The 19,202-nt window shown below is 38.0% G+C and overlaps 2 protein-coding genes across 2 annotated transcripts in view; one reads left to right on the top strand and one right to left on the bottom strand.

The window, feature by feature from the left end:
- The window catches only part of NT5DC1 (5'-nucleotidase domain containing 1), a 124,652-nt gene that overhangs the window by 15,084 nt on the left and 90,366 nt on the right, over positions 1–19,202 (top strand). The window lies entirely within an intron of this gene.
- COL10A1 (collagen type X alpha 1 chain) lies at positions 1,805–8,442 on the bottom strand. Its single transcript, XM_071429542.1, has 2 exons — positions 8,304–8,442; positions 1,805–3,699 (listed from the first exon to the last, which is right to left on the bottom strand). The coding sequence occupies exons 1-2, from the start codon at positions 8,440–8,442 to the stop codon at positions 1,805–1,807; spliced, it is 2,034 nt and encodes a 677-aa protein (XP_071285643.1).

Below are 19,202 nucleotides of genomic sequence, written 5' to 3'. Positions count from 1 at the left end.
AGAATGCTGCTTGGGCCCGGTTTCTTCTAAGTTAATTGGAATCACAGGTCAATGGAGTCCTGAGCTGCTGAGCACCAAGCATCTCCAACAATTTCAAGCATGTGCTTTGGCATAGATTTCATATGTGAACTAATAAATCAGAAACCTATTACCTAGTCATATTTTCCAGTCCCTCTATTTGTTTCTGAAACACAAGTTCCAATTTGGCAGAATGGATGGGCAGCAGGATGTGCTGTTTAAATACTGGGAAGCGCTGTTGAACTAATGTTCCTTTATTATTTTACTAAATTATAGCCTAAACCACAGGTTTCCTTATCCAGCAGCATTTAAAAATAGGAAGAAAAAAAATTCTTAAAGTTACTTTCATTGTAGGTCTTTAAAGTTTCCAAAATATTATATAGTTTTGCTAATGATGGGTCAACCATCAAGCAAAAGGTATCCTAGCTTTTTTATTAATTCCAGTGTATTATCAAGTATTAAGGATATTGCTCATTTCAAATGTACACAACCTAAAAAGCTTCAAGTTCTACTTTCATGAAGAAATGGTAATATCACAAAAATTTTAAAGGTAGGCCTACATACTTCCTGTGCAAGTGATTAAAAGCTTTTGTTTAAAAAGAAAAAAAGCTAACTATAGTATATTTAAGGGTTCATAAGGTTTTGATGTATATGATACTTTTAAAGTACATGAATGGCAACTGTCACCGGAAGAAATGTGTGATCAAACTGTTAAGGTTTCATAATTCCTAAGCTAACTTGTCATAGTAGCGTAACAAATTGATAAAATGACAACTTTTTGTGAGACATGTTTGTATGGTAAATATGGTTGTGTCTACTGACTAATTATTGCCATCATCTGATAAATTTACCAAATAAGTAAAATATATTCCTCACACTATTGTGTTTTAAAGGAATGAACTGTTCAGGAAAAATCAGGGCAAGAATTATCTCCAGTTTTGGGGTGGTAAAGCTGTTCTGTTTTTGTAAGTGTGTCTGCATGCTTGTGAGGATATGTTTTTGAGCTTTGGATTTGGTCAATGTTGCTTTATTGTTCTCTGAATGTTACAGAATGTTAGGAGATTTAAAAATACTGAACTAGTTTGTTGCATCAATGTGCATTAAAGAAAGCCGAATGGACTTTGAGGCGTGAAATCTGGTTGCTTTTTCATATTGGGAAACTTTAGATCTTCAGTATCATGTAATAATTTGTAAATCCACCTTTCTCTAAGGTAGTTATTAATAAGAACAGTAGAACTAAATGAAAACTGTGATTATGATATGGACTCTATTAGAGTTGTCATTCTTGTCTCCTGTTGGATAGCTTAAAAATAAAGCTAGATGTAGAATGTTCCTTAAGTGTATTGTCTAGCTGTTGAGGTGACTGTGGTGAATTTGAGACCCTTTACTTGGAATGAAATGCCTTCAGTTAATTTAAGTATAGTGAAGTATGATCTAGCATTCTTTATTGTGTTATGAGGCGTGATAGTTAGAAATTCTCATTCTCCTTTTAAAAGAAAAAAAAAAGGAAAAAAAGACAGAGACTGGTGCATTACATTAATTCATAAAAATTTTATGTTGCATTCAGTCAGACAATTAATCATCATTCGAAACAATTTTTAATGACAATTCTCTAAAAACATACAACATTATACTACTATGTTTGAGCCACTCTCTTCTACTTTCTCACTCCCTCCTCCATTCCTGTTGCAACACTGATGTTGCATGAGCTGCTAAGGACAAATCAGAGCAGTACCTAGTTCACATGGTCTGAAGGAGAGTGTGTCAGGACAGGGTAAGTGGGATATTAGATGTGAGCAAACAGGAAACCTGAGAAAGAAGAGTGAACATAATCAGAGGAGTAGAGACCATTAGATTCTGAATTGGGCAGTTGGAGCCATACTTGGTCATTTTCCATGAGATCGATGACAGCACTGCCAGAAGCCTGGTCAAGGTATCCTTTCTTGTACTCATCATAGGTGTACATAAGTGGGGAACCATTTTTGTAGAGTGCAACCCAAACATTTGTTCCTTTTGCGTGTACATGGTAGGAGAAATAGTACAGTCCAGGGGTCCTGCAGGTGAAGATTCCTGTTCTGGGGTCGTAGTGTTGCTGCCTATTGTACAAGATTTTATCAAATTTGATGGGGACTGTTGCTGCAGGGTAGGCTTTCGAGAGGATGACACTGAAAGCAGATACTGGCATCCCTGTCAGAGCTTGGTTTACTCCTCCTTTTATGAAAGATATCCCTGATAGGTCCCGAGACTCTCCTGCTTTAACATAGCCTTCGGGCATCTGTGGGATTACAGCTTGGCCAGGGGGGCCAGGAGGACCTGGGGGGCCGGGCAAGCCAGGCTCACCTTTGCTGCCTTTAGGACCAGGGGGTCCAGGTGGTCCCATGGGTCCACTCAAGCCTTTCGTGGAAATGCCTGCTGGGCCCGGCAGTCCTGGTGCTCCTGGCTCACCCTTTGCACCAGGGGCTCCTGGCAGGCCAGGGGGGCCGATGGGACCTCTGATCCCAGGTATTCCTGAAGGGCCTCTGGGGCCTGGCTCACCGTTGGCCCCTGGCACTCCCTTGGCTCCTTGTGGACCCATCGGACCAGGCAGCCCAGGTAGCCCAGCAGGGCCTGTATCACCCTTTGGGCCTGGGAGACCTGGGTGTCCCTTAGGACCAGCAAGACCCTGCTCACCTGGGTATCCTGGTTTTCCCTCTAATCCTGGGAGGCCTCGTTCCCCCTTGGCCCCTGGGAATCCTGGGTGTCCTGCAGGGCCCATGTCACCTTTGGGCCCAGGTAGGCCATTCTCACCGGGCAAACCCTTGAGTCCGTGAGGGCCCATGTTCCCTGGTGGCCCGACTGGCCCTGGTTCTCCTGGCACACCAGCTGGACCTTGGTCTCCTTTAGGCCCTGGAAGGCCAGGAGGACCTTCAGGCCCTCTGTGTCCCTTCATCCCTGGCAATCCTGGCTTTCCAAAACCTGGGAGTCCTGGGGATCCGGGCAACCCTGCAGGTCCAGGATGTCCCTTGGCTCCAGGGATACCTGCTGCTCCTGGTGGTCCCATTGGCCCAGGCTTGCCAATGCCAACTTCTCCAGGTTCACCTGGGAGACCCTGGGGACCTGGGAGACCAACTGCTCCAGGTGCACCTGGAAAACCTCGGTCACCTTTCAGACCTGGCTGACCTGGCAGGCCATTTTCACCGGGCTTCCCTATCCCAGCAGGACCAGGGGGGCCCCGGGGTCCCTGTGGGCCTGGAAGACCCCTGCCGCCTGGGCGGCCTGGAATTCCGAATCCGTTTTCTCCCTTTTGTCCGTTTATACCTGGGATACCTGGCTCACCCTTCTCACCAGGGGGTCCCCTTGGCCCCTGAGCTCCTGGAGGGCCTTGTGGTCCTGGCTTGCCAGGGACAGTCAGTCCTGCGGGGCCGGGAGTGCCGGGCGGCCCTTGTGGCCCTCTTGCTCCTGGGAGTCCAGCAGGTCCAGGTTCTCCTTTCTCACCATTTAGTCCTCTTGCTCCTGGCTTTCCTGGTAGACCTGGCACTCCTGGCTTTCCGACTGCAGAGAACCCAGGTGGTCCTGGGGGACCAGGGGGCCCTTGGGGACCTGGACTTCCAAACCCTGGCTTTCCTGCAGGACCTGGTTGTCCTCTTGGTCCAGCAGGGCCTGGGGGACCGGGGGGTCCTTGTTCCCCCCGTACCTGCACACCTGTGAGAGAGAGGAAACCAGATCAACCAGGGCATCTACAACATATTTGCAGGCAATGTAGCATGGTGGTAAAATGCATGAAGGGTTAATTCAACTTCATGGAAGTCAAGTTTCAGCTGCTGTATTTGTCACTGAGAACCTGACATTCAAAGTAAAAGTGTTTCACAGCCCTTACAAGTAACAAGTGCAAATTTGTTGGAAATGTGAGATATAAGGCCTCTAGAATTTTTTTTGCTTCAATACATTCAGGATCATCAAAGAACTTAAAAAGTGCTGTGCAAGTAGATGCAGACTATTAAGTAAGGAAAAAGCAACCCAGACAGACAGGTAACAGATTGAGCAGGTCATCAGACTTGATGAGTAAAATCGCAGGAAGCTGTCTGTGCAGGTGCAGCAGCTTTTTGGAAACAACTTGTTGTTACATTTAAGTAGTGAGAGTTTTGTTCTTCCCTGCCCCCTATTTTCAAAAGTGGCCCATGGCACTAGTTCTTTTGTAAACATATGAATGTTATATTTTTAGATATTGTCTGTCATAAAAATTTCAGACTTTTGTCTGTCATAAAAATTTCACTCAGTGGCAAGGTCACAGCTGATAATTCATTTTACTGCTGTCACAATTCTGGCATTGTTATGGAGTTTTTTAATACTACTTAATTTTCTTAGTTACCAAAACAGCAGGTGGAGCCACTTAACCAAATGTCACAAATAGAGGAATAAGCAAACAAGCTTATTGCTTAGTTTGTGTGTGCTTGGGAGGAGCGTTCAGCTTTATGTTGAAATTGGCATGCTGATTTGTTGGACATTACATTTAAGTTTAACAAGTTTAACACAGATACTGTGAGGCTACTTCAGTAGTCTCACACTACAAGTGGCAGCATTATAGAACAAAATGGCATATCTGTGATGGGTGTTAATTTAAGAAGTCGTTGTAAAAACAAAAACTGAAGGATACTAAAAGAGCCTGAATTCTGTTTTTTATAATGGCAACACATTCTATTGAATGCTCATTTAGAAAGCATTATAAATTGATCAACAATTGCATCAGCTACAATTTTTCCTTTCAGTCTCCCACAAAAAGACCAGTGTTACATATATACACACATGAAAGTTTGTATATATATTATATATATAAAATTTGTATATATATTGTGTATATACATATGTACATATGTATGATATTATATACATTATGTATATATATATATTATATACAGTAACTGTTTGGCTGTCTCTTAGATAACAAACTGCATTTTCCAATATGTGGATAGTTTTGTTGAACCAAAAGTGAGGTGAAGGAGGAAACCATTCTTCTACATATTGTTAGGAGTTTTTTAAATAATAGAGGTATGCTTATGAAATACATTTGATTTTGGTTTGATATTGTATCTGCAAGGTTGCCTTCTTCCTGTATTGACAGGGAAATTGTTCTTATCTAGAAAGTGCAGAGGGTGCATTTTCTTTTCTGCTGATGCATAGAATCAGCACAAATGCATATCAACTTATTTTGCACATCTTCCTATCTCATCGTTCTTAAGGCTGTGAACAGGAAGATAGCTGTTAAAATCCTACACATAGAAAACAAGCATGGTGATTTACTTGTGATATATTGACAATTTTTTTTTTGTGGCAAATTGCATCAGACTTTAGCTCAGAGAGTGTATCTCCTTATTACTTTTACCATATTTTAGATGCAAATATCAGTCCTAGGTTCACAGAGCTGCCAATTTTGCCTAAGATGTTAAAGGCATTGTCAGCACTCATGTTGTTATAGAGATTTTCTGTGAGCTGTATTGTTCTGAAGTTGTGCTGCTTTTAGATTAAGATTGTAATTTTAATTGTGCTGTCTAAAAACAATGGTTATTCCTCTGAGGAAAGGACTGCTAAATCTATTAATGAAGTAGAATTTATACCAAGAACATTGAAGTATTGATTGGCTACTCTTTTACATGTCTCAGCACATACCTTGATGCAAAATTGCTTTACATTTTCTAGTGCCATCAAACCCCATTTACATATTGAATTAAATATGTAGACTTTAACATAACCTGCAGTAATGGCTTATTTAAGCATTGCTGAATAGTGAGACTTCATTCAATTATTGTTTTCAACTTGGGCTTTTCAAATATTTCAAGCCAAAGATATACTGGTTAAAAAACTATGTTCTGGAGGGCTGTCAAGACTAAGATTTTTTAAACAATTTCACTGAACTAGATGAAGCCTTGATAGGCTTTGGTTGCCAACAGAAATTGTGTGGTCTGTTTTATGTTGTCCTGACTCACCAGTTTGGGTTTAGACTGAAATTTCAGTTCCAGGCTGCTTTTTGACAAAGCTATACAAAGCAAAAAGATAATTTATTGGTAGCTATATCTATAGAAGTCAGTGTTTGTTGATGAAATTGGAAAAGTAAGCTATGATGAAAAGTTTGCCATTGCTACTTCAGATACTTGCAAATGGAACAACTCACTAGAAAAAAGCTGGATTCATTTGGTTCTGTAGGCTCCTGTTTTATTCTTCCAAGATCATCTCAGATTAGAAGTGATAATCTCCAGCAGTCTTCCCTCTTTAAATTCTTCTAAAAACTCTCTATAGGATGCTTGTTTTCCAAACTCAGGAATAACAGTCCTTCTGTAATGCTTGCTCACCAAATCAAAATCTGTCAAGCACTTGTGAATGACTGGACTGCATGTCTGTAAAAATGTAGGCTGTTCCTGCTATTGAGGTCTAGTATACAGTCTTCTGTTACATTTCCTAAATTGAGAGAATTTTGTACTTCTCATGTTTTGATATAATCATTCTCATTCTAAATATGAATTTTCACTCACGTTAGATTCTGTGTTTGTATACAAAGTGAAAATTTGGCTCAGGACAATTCATTTCCCCCTTTCACACTATTTTCTGTCTACCCTGATTCTTGCTTAATTTGTTGCTGGTTTCCCCCTTCCCAAATGTTTTCTATACAGGGGGAAAGAAGAACCACTATTAGGAGAAGTGAGTAAAGTATGGTAGAGGATAGCTAAGTAAATATTACACTTCACTTAAAAATAGTATAAATATGTAAATTATTCTGAGTAAAGTCATGGAAAAACACAAGAAAAGTTAAGGGGGAAGGAAATGAAGCATTAAATTCAGTGAGAATTTTTGTTGTATCTGCGTGTACCTAAATTTGATCCAGGAGTCTTAGGGTTCCAGGAAGTCCTTGTGCTGAATAAGACAAGGGATGAAACTATGACAATATTTTGGTACAGCCTGGGAGAGTATTTTGGGGGTAAGGTTCCCAGCCATGCTGCTCTCACTTGTTTCTCACTGTGGGGATTCTTGGAGCATGTGGGTTGGAGCTGATTTGTATGGGGCCAGGGCTGATACCAGCTGGTAGGAGACCAGAGTTTCTTTGGTCTCCATGTGTGCTGCTCATGATCAGACAGTCCATAGGATCTGTGTGCAGACCTATTCTGAATCAAAACACCTGAATGAGGGTAATGTGGATGCAATGTCCTGAGTAGCAATTCTGCTCTCCAGATTTGCCTGTGTCCTTTTTCTAGTGAAGAGAAGCTTATTTGCTAATGCCCAAGTGTGATTACTACAACTAAAAGTGGATGAGATACAGCAAAAAAAGAAAACTATTTTGAATAGCCTAATGATGTCTGAAAGAAAATAATGCTATTCTCAGGACGTAAGGTAGGATGTTTACAAGGAAGATTCACTATTAATTTTAGTGATGACAATTTTGAATAGTCATTATGGATCAGAAGCTTTGAGTTCAAGTTTTTTGAAGAAGATGTTGGCCTAAGAGTGGAAAAATAAAACAGAACTCAAATAGTTTCAAACATTAGGAACAGCCACCTGTTCATCTTAAAGAGACACAGAGCATAACCAGAAATAAGATGAAACAATGTGGCATCGCAGTTATGTATTGCCTGTCCAAGCTGCCATAAGACTGATTTATGCAATGAAGAGGGTTTTTAAAAATATACTGAAGCTAGAATTGTTATATTACTATGTGCTTATCCTGATAATTAAAGCATAAGCTTAAATCACTCATGAAAAACTATATATAAGTTTATGACACGTTTGTACAACTATATATAATTTTATTTTGTCTTTCTAGGCCTTAAATGGGTCTTCATTTGCCCATATGTATCATATATATATTTAAATTCACACCTAAGGTCTGTTTTGCGTACAGATAACATGACAAAATATGTAAAAATTCTTCCTGAATGTAGGTAAGCTTTAGGTGACAGGTCTGTTGCTAGAAACCCCAGTGCTGAATCAAGAAATTAATAATTAGCATGTTGTACATCATTATGTACACAATTATGCTATGTTACTCCCACTATTGAAGCAGAGATCTGGAGCTTTGTTTCTGCTCTATATGCCTTTGGTGTTTATTGTGCAAAACATTTGTCTGGCAGGTGTGCATCTTTGTCAGTAGGAGGCAACTCCAGAGCCACTGTAAATTCTTTCTGCAGTAATAAAATCATTTCAATAAACCTAAATTGTTAGTGAAATTTGAATATCAGTAGTATAAGCAAAGAGCCTTTGTTCATGTATTGAACCTCTAGGAATAATTATATTAGTTTATTATGAAAAAATAGTAAACTTACCTTGACTCTTTACATTGTATGGTAGAAAATGTGGCCCCTTGATGCTGGATTGTTTCTGATATCGCTCAGAAAAATACCCATCACCACCATGGACAAAGTTCAGACAAAACAGCAGCAGTAAAGATACTTGTAAATGCATCTTTCCAAATTTGTTCTGTGTTAGAAAAGGTAGAGAAAGTTTGTTGTAAAGAAAAGCTGTTAAGTTCTGGTTTTAGAGATGAGTTTTCTTAAAATATTGGTATTAAAAGTAACAATATTTTGTGCTTACTTCCATCTGCTTTCACTAGTTTTGAAAAATGCTCTAAGAAAAATAGAATCAGCACTGCTATCACCTTGAATGATGGAGCTGTTGCATAGATAGATTAGAGGCAATAGTCTCACTCTTAGGAAAAGAATAATTTTGATTGGATGGCAGTCTATTCAAGACAACAGTATTCAGAAAGAGTGACTATTTTAACTTGACCTCCAAAGTAAGTTCAGGAGCTCCATATACCAAAACTCCTGAAAAGAAGAAAAGTTTTTAGTGAAAATACGTAAACACTTCCATGATCTTACTACTTCTGTCTAATGCTGTAGCAAATGAAGGATGAAGTCCTGGTTCCTTCACCATCAGTGGCAAAAATCTCAGCAAGGTTGAAAGCTGGTTTTTACCTGTAGCCTTACAAAGAGCCCCAGTGGCATGAGGGTGCTTTCACTGGCCCTTAAATATCAACCCTCTTCCCTCCCCAGACAGAAAACAGGTATCCTGAAGAAGTTACCTTCAAAACCAAAGAGAATAAAATAAAATTGTGACATACCAAAACGTTGTGGAGCTCCAATGCAGAGTGGTAGAGGAGTGAATCCTCCTCTACTGAGGAGGAGTTCTGCCACTGGTGAGTGAGCAGAAGCTGATGATTTCAAGTGCCACCCTTGAGTATTTATCTGGTTTTCCCCTTAGTTGGGTGACTGCAGGACATAAGCTCCTCCCCCAAAATCTGTAAGCAGTAATTACCTGTGTGTGTATAAGTGTGTTTTTTAGGGGTGGGGGAGAGCTATTTTGGGCAGTCATCCTAGATTCTCTTAAGGGGGTTTTTTTGTTAGTTTTTTTCTCAATATTTTATTGGATTTCTTATTATTTATGAGATTGTATTGCTCATAACTTGTTTTTCCTAAAATTTTTTGGCCCCTCTGTTTTAAGAATTGATACAGGTAACACTGGGAGAAATAATGAACTAGTAAGTAAGGTTAGTAATTCCAAGTGTTCATTTAAATTTCTCTGTAAATGTTTTGAGGAAAGACCTATACATTTTGAACTTTGGTGAGCTGTTACTTTCAGGAGTAACCCCACTAAAGTTTGTAGAGAGCATTTATGTGAGTAACTAAAGACTACTTATGTGAGTAATTGTCCAATGGAATACAAGTGAGAAACTTCAAATCAATTAAGGTATTAGTAATGGAGTTGTCAGAGAACCTGATTACTTTTAGGCAGTTATTTTAGGAGATTATCTTCATATTATATCTCTAGACTTCTGTTTTCATGTTTGAGGTATACTACTACACATATAATGCAAGTAATGTTTCTGTATTATGAAATCTTGAAATGTGAGTTTACTTACAGAATGAAAACTTTATTGTTTCCGGTTATAACAAATGTACTGAAATCCACCCTGCTTTATTTTGCAAATGTTTACACAGGGTGTTTGGGGCTTTCAGTTTAGTAAATTTAAACTGATGCTGGTTTTAGTGTTGATCAAACCTGGTTATAGTTTTAGCTCTTTAAGAGATTTTGTTAAACTGGTTTTGCTTAATGGACTGTACCCACAGACTGCAACTTCTTTTGTTTTTTAATAAATCTTACAGTGATTCAGCATCACTTTATTGAAGTTCAGTCCTAAATAGGCAGTAACTCTCAGTCCTTGAATTGTTTGTGACTCTGAATAATCTTTTAAAACTGAAGGTTAAAGTAAGAGGCAAGAAACAAGTTTTCTAATTAAGGGTGAAACTGTAGAATTAAATATGTAGTGCAGTTTCCTTTAAGAAAAAACACCTACATATAAATTATCTGTGTATTGAAACACTTCTGCCAATTGCAAATTTCTTTGATATTCATGTATGTATTCAAATTTGTAGGAGTTATAGGTATACTAATAAATAATGTGTATTACTGTCAATTCTCATGCATGGTAGGTACAGAAGGAACACCTGTTACTGTTCCAACCAAAAGACTGAGCTGGTGGCCCTGAACCCTGTGGCTGTCCTGTGGAATGACAGGTTAACGTGGACTGAATTTTACCTGCTCCATGTCTTTGTTTAATTCCACACTCTTCAGCTTTCTGGCTTTTATGTATTATGGCAAACATCCTAGAACACAAGTTACTGTACTGAAAGGGACCAGTGGACCATCAAGTCTGTTCTGTTTCCAATTGTGCTGATACCTTTGCTTAGTAGAGGACTGGATTAATGTTTTAACTTACACTAATAAGTGCAATAATTTATTCAATGTATTGTTGAACAGTTCTTTTTTTCTATTCTTCTTCCTGGCCATCCTCTAAAAGACACTGTTCTTATACTATTTTTGCAAATAACCCTTTTTGCTGCAGGGATCTTCAGACTAAAGCCTGCTTTCTCCATTAAGCTTCCATCCTTGACCTGGTCAGTGATTTTCAGAGAATTTGCATATCTGAGATGACATTTTTGCTCCCCACATATGTATTCGGTTTCTTTTAGTCTTTCAGAGAAAGAAACTCTGTCCTCAGGTTTTTTGTGTAACTTCTCAAGGTTCTCTATTTTAAAAATTAGTCTCTATAAACTCAAATGAGGATCCAGTCTTCCACTTTTGACAGAGGTAGCAAATATATGGGCATAAAGTTTATTTCCTCCTTGAAAAAACACAGCTCCAGCCCCTCTTTTGGTTTATATAAATCCAAAAATAGCTTTTGATTTTTTGAAGCATTTAAATATACAGTCTTCAGTGGGAAGTGTGGTTGTTGCTAATTTGATAATATTTGGTTAAGAACAGCAGGCAACAGTTTCGTGCACACAACAGTTTTGTGCTAATTTCTTGCTTAATTCATAAATACCCCCAAAGCAGGCACACTTATGTTACAAAAGCACCAATAATTCACACTGATATTTGCCCAGCAGCCTCACTTCCTGCCTCTTAGCTCCTTCTGGGCAGGAAGGTGAATAATCTCTATGTGTATCTGCATAAATAGGGATGATTGTGGGGTCAAAAGGTATATACAGGCAAACCCGTTGTCCTTGTGATTAACCTGAGCTCCACCCTATTGTGCTATCTTACTCCACTTCTTTGGCTTGAGGTTTTGTTTTTTGTGGGTGTGGGAAGTTGAGGTAGAATTGGAGTTCACAGGTTTTGTGTATTTTCCCCGTTGCTGTGGCTATTTCATATTGGCAGAGCACTAACATGCATTTAGTGCTAAGCATGCATATGAAAGGTGTGCTGTGGTATGTATTTGCCCTTGCAAAAATATGCGCAACAGACACACTTGTGTATCTCTATTTACAGTAACATCACATTGTAAACTAGAAAGGTTGTTTGCAAAGCTGTTCTCAAAATACAAACCTTCAGATGCTTTTGTTTTATAGTAACACGTTTAGAAAGTTGTTTTTGCTTACAAACAAAGGTGTCTTCACTCCCTCCTTCCCACAAATAGGGGGAAGTAATAGTCAGGAATAAAATTTGATCCATTCTGCTACTTCAGAACTTTCTTTTTGGTGGTGTGCTGGCTGCATCTTCCCATTTAAAGGTAGTCATGTTATGGTGATGCAATAGCTGAAGTCCTAAGCTTAACTGCAATAAAGACTCCAAATAGTCTCTATGGGCCACGTGAATGGTACTGAAGTCAAAGCCTCCAGTACCATTTGCAGCAGTCTGCAGTGTTTCATGACATTTGCTGACTGGGTGTTCAGATTGTTGTTGAATGTTGCTGGAAAGCGTGCACTTACTCATGCTTTCCAAAACCCCTTTTTGCTTCAGTCTCTTACTCCCACGGAATCAGTGGAAACGTGTAGCATGGAAGTGACGCCATGATTTGGGAAATGGGAACTGACTTCCACCACAACCCTGCAAGTTACTCACAAAGTGACTTTGAGTGAGTCCCACAACAAGCAACTCCTTGAGGAGTTGGAAGAGGAATAGAATGTCTTAATTAAACATAAAACAATAAACCACTCCCTGTCATGCATCCTTCAATAAAAAAAAGAAAGCTGAGAAGCAAAACTCCAGAATGGCTTGAAATAGGTCCTTGCTGGGAACTGGCCAGTTATGTTCTTGATGCTGAGGATACTCAGTGTGAGTATATTTATTGTTTTGGCTTGGAGTATGTGATCTAAATTTTTGAACCATCTAAGCACAAACACTGAGCTTAGTTTCAAATAACAGAGTTCTCTGAAAGTAATAACTCACAACTTAAACTTGAAATATGTCTTGTTTTTAATAATTGGCCTTTAGTCTTAATCCTGACTTTTTTTCTTCAAATTGCTGTTACAGATTATAATTACTGTTTATGGTAGAAAATGGTACTCAAGGAACCTGGTCTGTGGAGGGGTTTTTACTCTGTTTGGATTAGTAATCTCAGTTGTGAAGAAAGAGTCAAGAATGTGCTGGTGGGAGATTTTTCCTTTAATTTAAAAAGTAGACTGAAAAATGGGGAGTAATTTGTTACTGGCGATATAAAATCAAAACATTGTCAGCAACAGGACACTGCTTTTGCTGCTTCTGGCTCAAGTCCAATTTTCTTACCTGCTTGAAGTAACCTTGAAGAATGTCCTCATCTGTGACTAGTTTTCTTCTATTCAAATGCTTGTACCCAAAACATATGGTAGTTTTGGAAAGGACTCTAACAGCAAAGAACTCTAATAGCTTCTAGCACCATCTCTGGTGAATGAATTCTCCATTCTCCAATTTTAAGTTTTCAAAGAAAGGTGTTTAAGAGTTTCCACGAGAAGTTTGAAAGCCTGCCATGAAATTAAAGGAATAATTGGATTTCTAGTTTGTGGTATGCTTTATGGCACTTTGGAAAATCCTAAATCATGTCAACTCCGTGGTTTAAAGCTGTCCTCTATCCCTTTCTGTCACACCGTGGTGAGAAGTGTTCTCATCCTCCCACTATAGCAGCCAGGTAAGTCCTCAATGGGAGTGCAGAGCAGCAAAGTGTTCCACTGAACCTGACGGGCCAAGCTAATACAGAGGGGTTCCAGCTTTTCATTGCCCACAGTCAAATGGACACAAAGGAATAGGTAAAAGGAAAATTTGTTATCTTGATAGCTATGGGAAATCTGGGTGGTTGGTTGTTTGTTTTGTATTTATTGTAACATTCTCTTTACATGGAGGGTATTTTCTATTCCAATGCTAGCTGCTTGGACTGCACAGGACTAGAAAACATCTTGGTGAAGGAAATATTTACCTTTCTAATTGAAAAATAAATAAGATTTATTTTGAGTTTTAGAATGCATGCTGTCTTTTTTAATTAAGAGGCTTGTTAAGGTAATGTGTGGGGCTGTGCAGCCCTATCTATATCCATATTTTGGGATATAATAAAGAATTCTCTTTAAACAAACAAAGCAAAACAAATTCTGTTACTCCTACAGTCCTGTTGTACTCTTTTAATAGACTTTAAGTCCTTATACTCTTTTAACACTTGTAATTGTGGTTGAGTAAATGTCCTCCTTTCAAGTAGTAATGGAAAGATGGTGTGTATTTTTTCTGGCACTGCAAAACTGACTGCTGACCAGTTTGTTCTGTTCAGCTCAAGTAACTGTTGATCACAAGAGCTCTATTTAGTGTAGCAATATATTTAAATAGATGACACCCAGTTAAATATTTATAGTTGTATTCTGACTGAGTTAACTTGCAGGGACACTGAATAACCATGTTGAAACCTCAAGAGAAGATGTGTTCTACATAGATTATAGAGAAAGCTTTGAGACAGACATGAATTTTTGATGAACAGTCCTCTGAGACAAATAGTATTATTGATTATTGCTCTCTAACAGCACTACATTGTTTATCACCATGTTCGCTAGGATTGTATGAAGATAAGACAATCCTCACCCACATTAGAGAATTTCTGGTAACCGAGTAAAAGATACCAAAGAGAAGTACTGGTGTTAGAAAAGATGTTTTCCTTGGGTAACCTATTGCCTGACCTTATTCTGCCCTCATTTTTATTTCTCCCTCCCTTGCTTCTGAATGTAAAAACAACAAATATTGTTTAAATGAATAAATTAATTTGAAACTCCTATCAGATATGTGGGTTTAATTGAAAACCGATCAGTTTCAAGATACTAAAAAGACAAAGCTGGGTTTATATATTAAATATTCATCCTTTCTTTCACAAATGCTTTTCTAATTAATTAGTGTAAATGTTTAATTATATGAAGTTTTTTATTTTCACTAGTTCTGTTTAAAAATGTAGACATGCAACTGATGACAGGACTTGCATGAAGAAAAAGAGCAGAAGTATTTCATTAACTTGTTGTACAGTTCAGGAAAATAAAATTTCCAGGATCCTGGTCACTGAATAGCCTGAGTAAATGCAAAGATTTTGCTTTGGATTTTGACAAGGGAGTTCCACAAAACTCTTTCTGGAGCTACTTAAACATAACCAGATGAGGAGGTTTCTAGTTCATTCTAGCTGAAGATGCTCAGTTTCAGCCTTCTGGTAGGTGCTGATTGCACTCCCAGTTGTGGCAATACAATGGTTTATGAAAATTTTCTTTAAGAATTAGATTTGGATTAAAATCAGTCAGACTTTCTTGAGAGTGATGGCGGATGGAGGTTTGTTTTCTGTAGGTCCATGTCATTTCACAGTATGTTTAAAATTATTTTTAAATATGTTAAATAGATCATTAGTCTTTAAAAATTGCTGCAAGTCTTCTTTCTATTTTAGTAAGTACCTGATGTTCTTGTTTAAAAAGAACATTCACATAGAAATGTAAATACGCTAAGTAGTCATATTTTCCCAGTGAGGACTATTTTTATTCTTTTTTTTTAATTCATGCCCTATTTTTTTAACTGATTTTTATTAGATTATTTAATATCTTTCTCTACCTCTGTGCTTGCTGGACTCAAGGTTTCTGTCAGAGTGCCCTGAACCTCAGTGAATAAAGTAGAAACCATGGAAAAAAAGAATGAGAACCACTTCTGCTATCCCAAAGGTGAAAAAGTTCATGCAGCTTCCTTTGGTATCCCATAATTAGGGGAATCTTCCAAATACTTGGTCAAAAATAGGTGTAACTGAGCTACTTTTTCAAGCGTAGCCACTGGAGCATGTAGTCAGCCTGCTGAATAGTCTCATTCATTGACTATACTACCTGCTGTGGTTTGGACAATTGGCACAGAGTTGTTTTTAAACTTCCATGTTTAAAAACAGGTGCCAGTGGGGGAAATCCAGACTTTTACAACCAGAAAAAATAAAAAGTTGTCTGAGTTCATTTTAAAAATAAGGGATTTGTTTGTTTTATTAAGTCTGGCATTTTAAATATTGCTGTTTTGTTTTAATTTATTTAAATTGAAACTTTGAAACATTCTTTTGGTGGGTGCATGTGCATAAGGTGGGTGCAAGTCCTGTGAGGAGTAGTTGGTAGTTGAACTTGTTTAGCCTGGAGAAAAGAGCCTCAGGGGGGACCTTTTTTCATGCTACAATTACCTGAAAAGAAGTTAGAGTGGGTTCCAGTGTCTTTTCCTAAGTAGAGAGTGATACAAGAGGAAATGGCCTCAAATTGCACCAGGAGAGGGTTAGATTGGATATTAGGACAAATTTCTTTACCAAAAGGTTTGTCAAGCATTGGAACAGACTGCCCAGGGAAGGAGTGGAGTCACCATTCCCGGAGGTGTTAAAAGGCCTGTAGATGTGGTGCTTAGGAACATGGTTGGACTCACTCATGGTGCTGAGTTAATGGTTGGACTTGATGATCCTAAAGTCTTGTGAAATCTAAATGATTCTATGATTCTGTATAAATTTTTTATGCTCTTTCACTTATGCAAAATAAGCTTGAGTCCATAAAACCTAAGTGTTCCTGATATTAGTAATAGACTAGTTTTCATTTCAATTAGCTGAAATTGAACTTTTACAAGCATTATATTGTCACATAGGAGAGTCAGAATTACTTGCTTTTAATCAAGTGCTAATGCAGTGTCAGCCCTGTCACAGAAAACCAGGGCTACAAAGTTTTATAGGTGACATTTGCTGTATTACCTGACTCAAATCACAAGTTTCAATGTTTCCTGTGGGACATCTTCCTCCATAGGAGGAATACCACATGAATATGAGGGATGAACTCTTTTTATGAACTTTACTAGTAGGCTTTTGCATTCAAAGCTTTGAGGACCAAAAGAGAGTTATATAAAGAGACTCATATGTGAAACAGATACTTTCCAAACAACTGATACAAAAACATATGGAGATACAAGGAAAGATAGGGACTCCTGAACTCAGGAGAGACAGCCTGACCAGACTTCATCCTGTTTCCAGTTTCCCTGCTGATACTGCACTGAATGATGAAAAAACAAATTTAAAATTGGACTCCTGCTGGAGGTCATGTGAAATGACTTCTGCACCCATTGACAGTGATCTCCACAGATCGCAGATACTCCACCACTGTAATTCTGCTGCATACAAAAGTAAAACTGGGGATAGGAAATGGGCTATGGAGGGAAAGACTCATTTATCCATGTTGTGATGTGGACTCTGAATTGTATGATTATCTCATGCAACATCTCTCTGAAAAATGTCTTGTAGAACTTTTGGGTTTGTCCTCCAAAAAGCTGTGGATTCCAGTTTAAAAGCGACTGTATTTGTCTTCAGTAGGGAAAAGTATCTTATGATGATTAGGGGGAGGACTTTTTAACAGTAGAAAATAAGAGTTGCTCTAAATTAGTTTTCAACCAAAAATAAGTGTCGTATCTGGGAAGCTGTGGCTAAAGTAAATGCTGTTATTTGACGTGATATCAATGCTAGAGTCATCACATCATTTAACAATAAATCTGGTATATTCAAGTCAATGATTCTATTGCCATTGCATGGCTTATCCAATTAGTGTCTCGTTATCCCTTTCTGCACTAGAAACAAGGCAAGGTTCTATCTTTATATTTGCATATTTGTAATCTTATTCTGCATGCTAGCTTTCCCTTTTTTTAAAGATACTTCACATTTTTCCAACAATAGACTTCAGGATTAGATGTAGTAGATTCAAAAAGAAGCCTTATATTCAGAAGATCGTTCTGCAAATTCAGTAGAAGTTAAAAGAATGAGATTTAGAAATTTTTTTCTTTGATTGAAACTCTTTTCATTTACCAGCTTGAAATATTTTTAAATATAGCTGAGAATCTTGAAACATTTTCCTTATTTCAGGACATAAACATAATGCTATTTGTCTGTTGAAATATTAGTTCACCAAGAATGCATGTTAGTTCATTCAGAGAGAGCTTATTGTTTCAGAAAATAGACCTACTGTGTCTATAGACCTGTGGTGGGATGTATTTGCTTACTTAAATATTAGTAAGTAAAAGCAAAATTAAAATACTAGAATATTTTTCTCCTGTTTCCTTTTTATACCTGTCTAAATCCAGATCTTTTTTGGTGTGTCCTGTGTACATAAATTGTATTTAAAAATTGGCTTTCATAGTTGGATTCCACCTTTGGCTGTGCTGATGACCACAGGATGTTTACATGAACTATGGCAGACTTTTCCCTCTGAGCCTCTCCTGCAGTGCTATATCCCTGAGACACTCAAGTAGTTTAGAACAGGGGGTTTTGTTTGTTTGTGCACCAATAGCTTGCAGATACTTTAAGGGAAGATATATTTAGGTTAATCGCATAGGGAGTGCCAACACTATTGGAAAACTGAGTTGGCAAGAGCATGAGCAGAATTTATTTGATATGTGGAATAATGTCTGGTCAACCTTACAAACTATTTAATACCGATATAGGATAATTTTACTACCTTTACCAGTTTCTAGAGATACCAAATGCCAAATAAAAATAAGACAAACTTTTGCATTGACAAAGCAAGATTGTTTTACAAACTTAATTGGAATAGTGGACACAGTTTTGTCGCATTACTTCTAAAACTGATTTGGAATGTTTAAACTTCTACTGGATCATCTTTTAGAAGGAGAGAAAGACCTCAATGTAAAAAATTTGTATTCTCTAAGAAAACAATCTGAAGTTTCTGGAGAATTTGATTAGGAGCTGTCGTAATGATGCTACCTATGAATCTCACAAGGCTAAATGGTCTCTTAGGACCACAGAGACCATTGGTCTTTCTCTTGGTCTTTTGACATGGAAAAATCAAAAAAAATCATAGATGTAAAGGACCTGTTTCTGTTGAGACTTGGCAGATTCAAGAATAGAAAGCAAATTAAAATTCCAGTATTTTTATACTATTTTTCTATGGAATGATAATGCAGGATGTACTACCATCCAGCTGTTCTGAGGGAAAACTGCCTCATGGCCTTTGCTCAAACTTCTGGCAGAAGCCTCTCTCCAAAGTTGTTAAAATGCTCCTTAGAATCCTTCATTCCTAAGATACCCGAAGGACAAATATGACACCTGAGAAGCAGGTGCTTTTCTGTGTCTAGTAGTTCGGAGAACTTGGCTTGCATACTTGCATACAACTACAAAAAAGTGATGATCAGCAAGACTACATCTTGTGTTTGGAGTTATTTTATGGCCTACATCTAAAATGTCTACTTGAAATAAAACATGATGTTTCCAAGTTATACTAATGTTCAGGAAAGGACTTTAGGCTGTCTAAGTCTCAACCATCAGCTTATAATCAAGGCCTAATGGCATCTAATTACATTTCAGGTGACTGCACAGTGGCCTGTGAAGTAAAACATTCCAGTTTTGGCACTGTTTATGGAAATGTGGATCAGGCCTCTGATGTTTTTGTAAG

This window comes from Agelaius tricolor, unplaced genomic scaffold (genome assembly GCF_023055355.1).
Source record: "Agelaius tricolor isolate 1412-34295 unplaced genomic scaffold, bAgeTri1.0.p SCAF_1, whole genome shotgun sequence".
In the NCBI taxonomy this organism is placed as follows: domain Eukaryota; kingdom Metazoa; phylum Chordata; class Aves; order Passeriformes; family Icteridae; genus Agelaius; species Agelaius tricolor.
This window is presented reverse-complemented; position numbering and strand designations above follow the sequence as displayed.

Bases quoted from the DNA above. Each gene is read 5' to 3' on its own strand.
- COL10A1 (XM_071429542.1), bottom strand. From the start codon at position 8,442: ATGCATTTACAAGTATCTTTACTGCTGCTGTTTTGTCTGAACTTTGTC. The intron at 3,700-8,303 runs GTAAGTTTACTA...TCTCTCTCACAG, and splicing joins ATACAATGTAAAGAGTCAAG to GTGTGCAGGTACGGGGGGAA.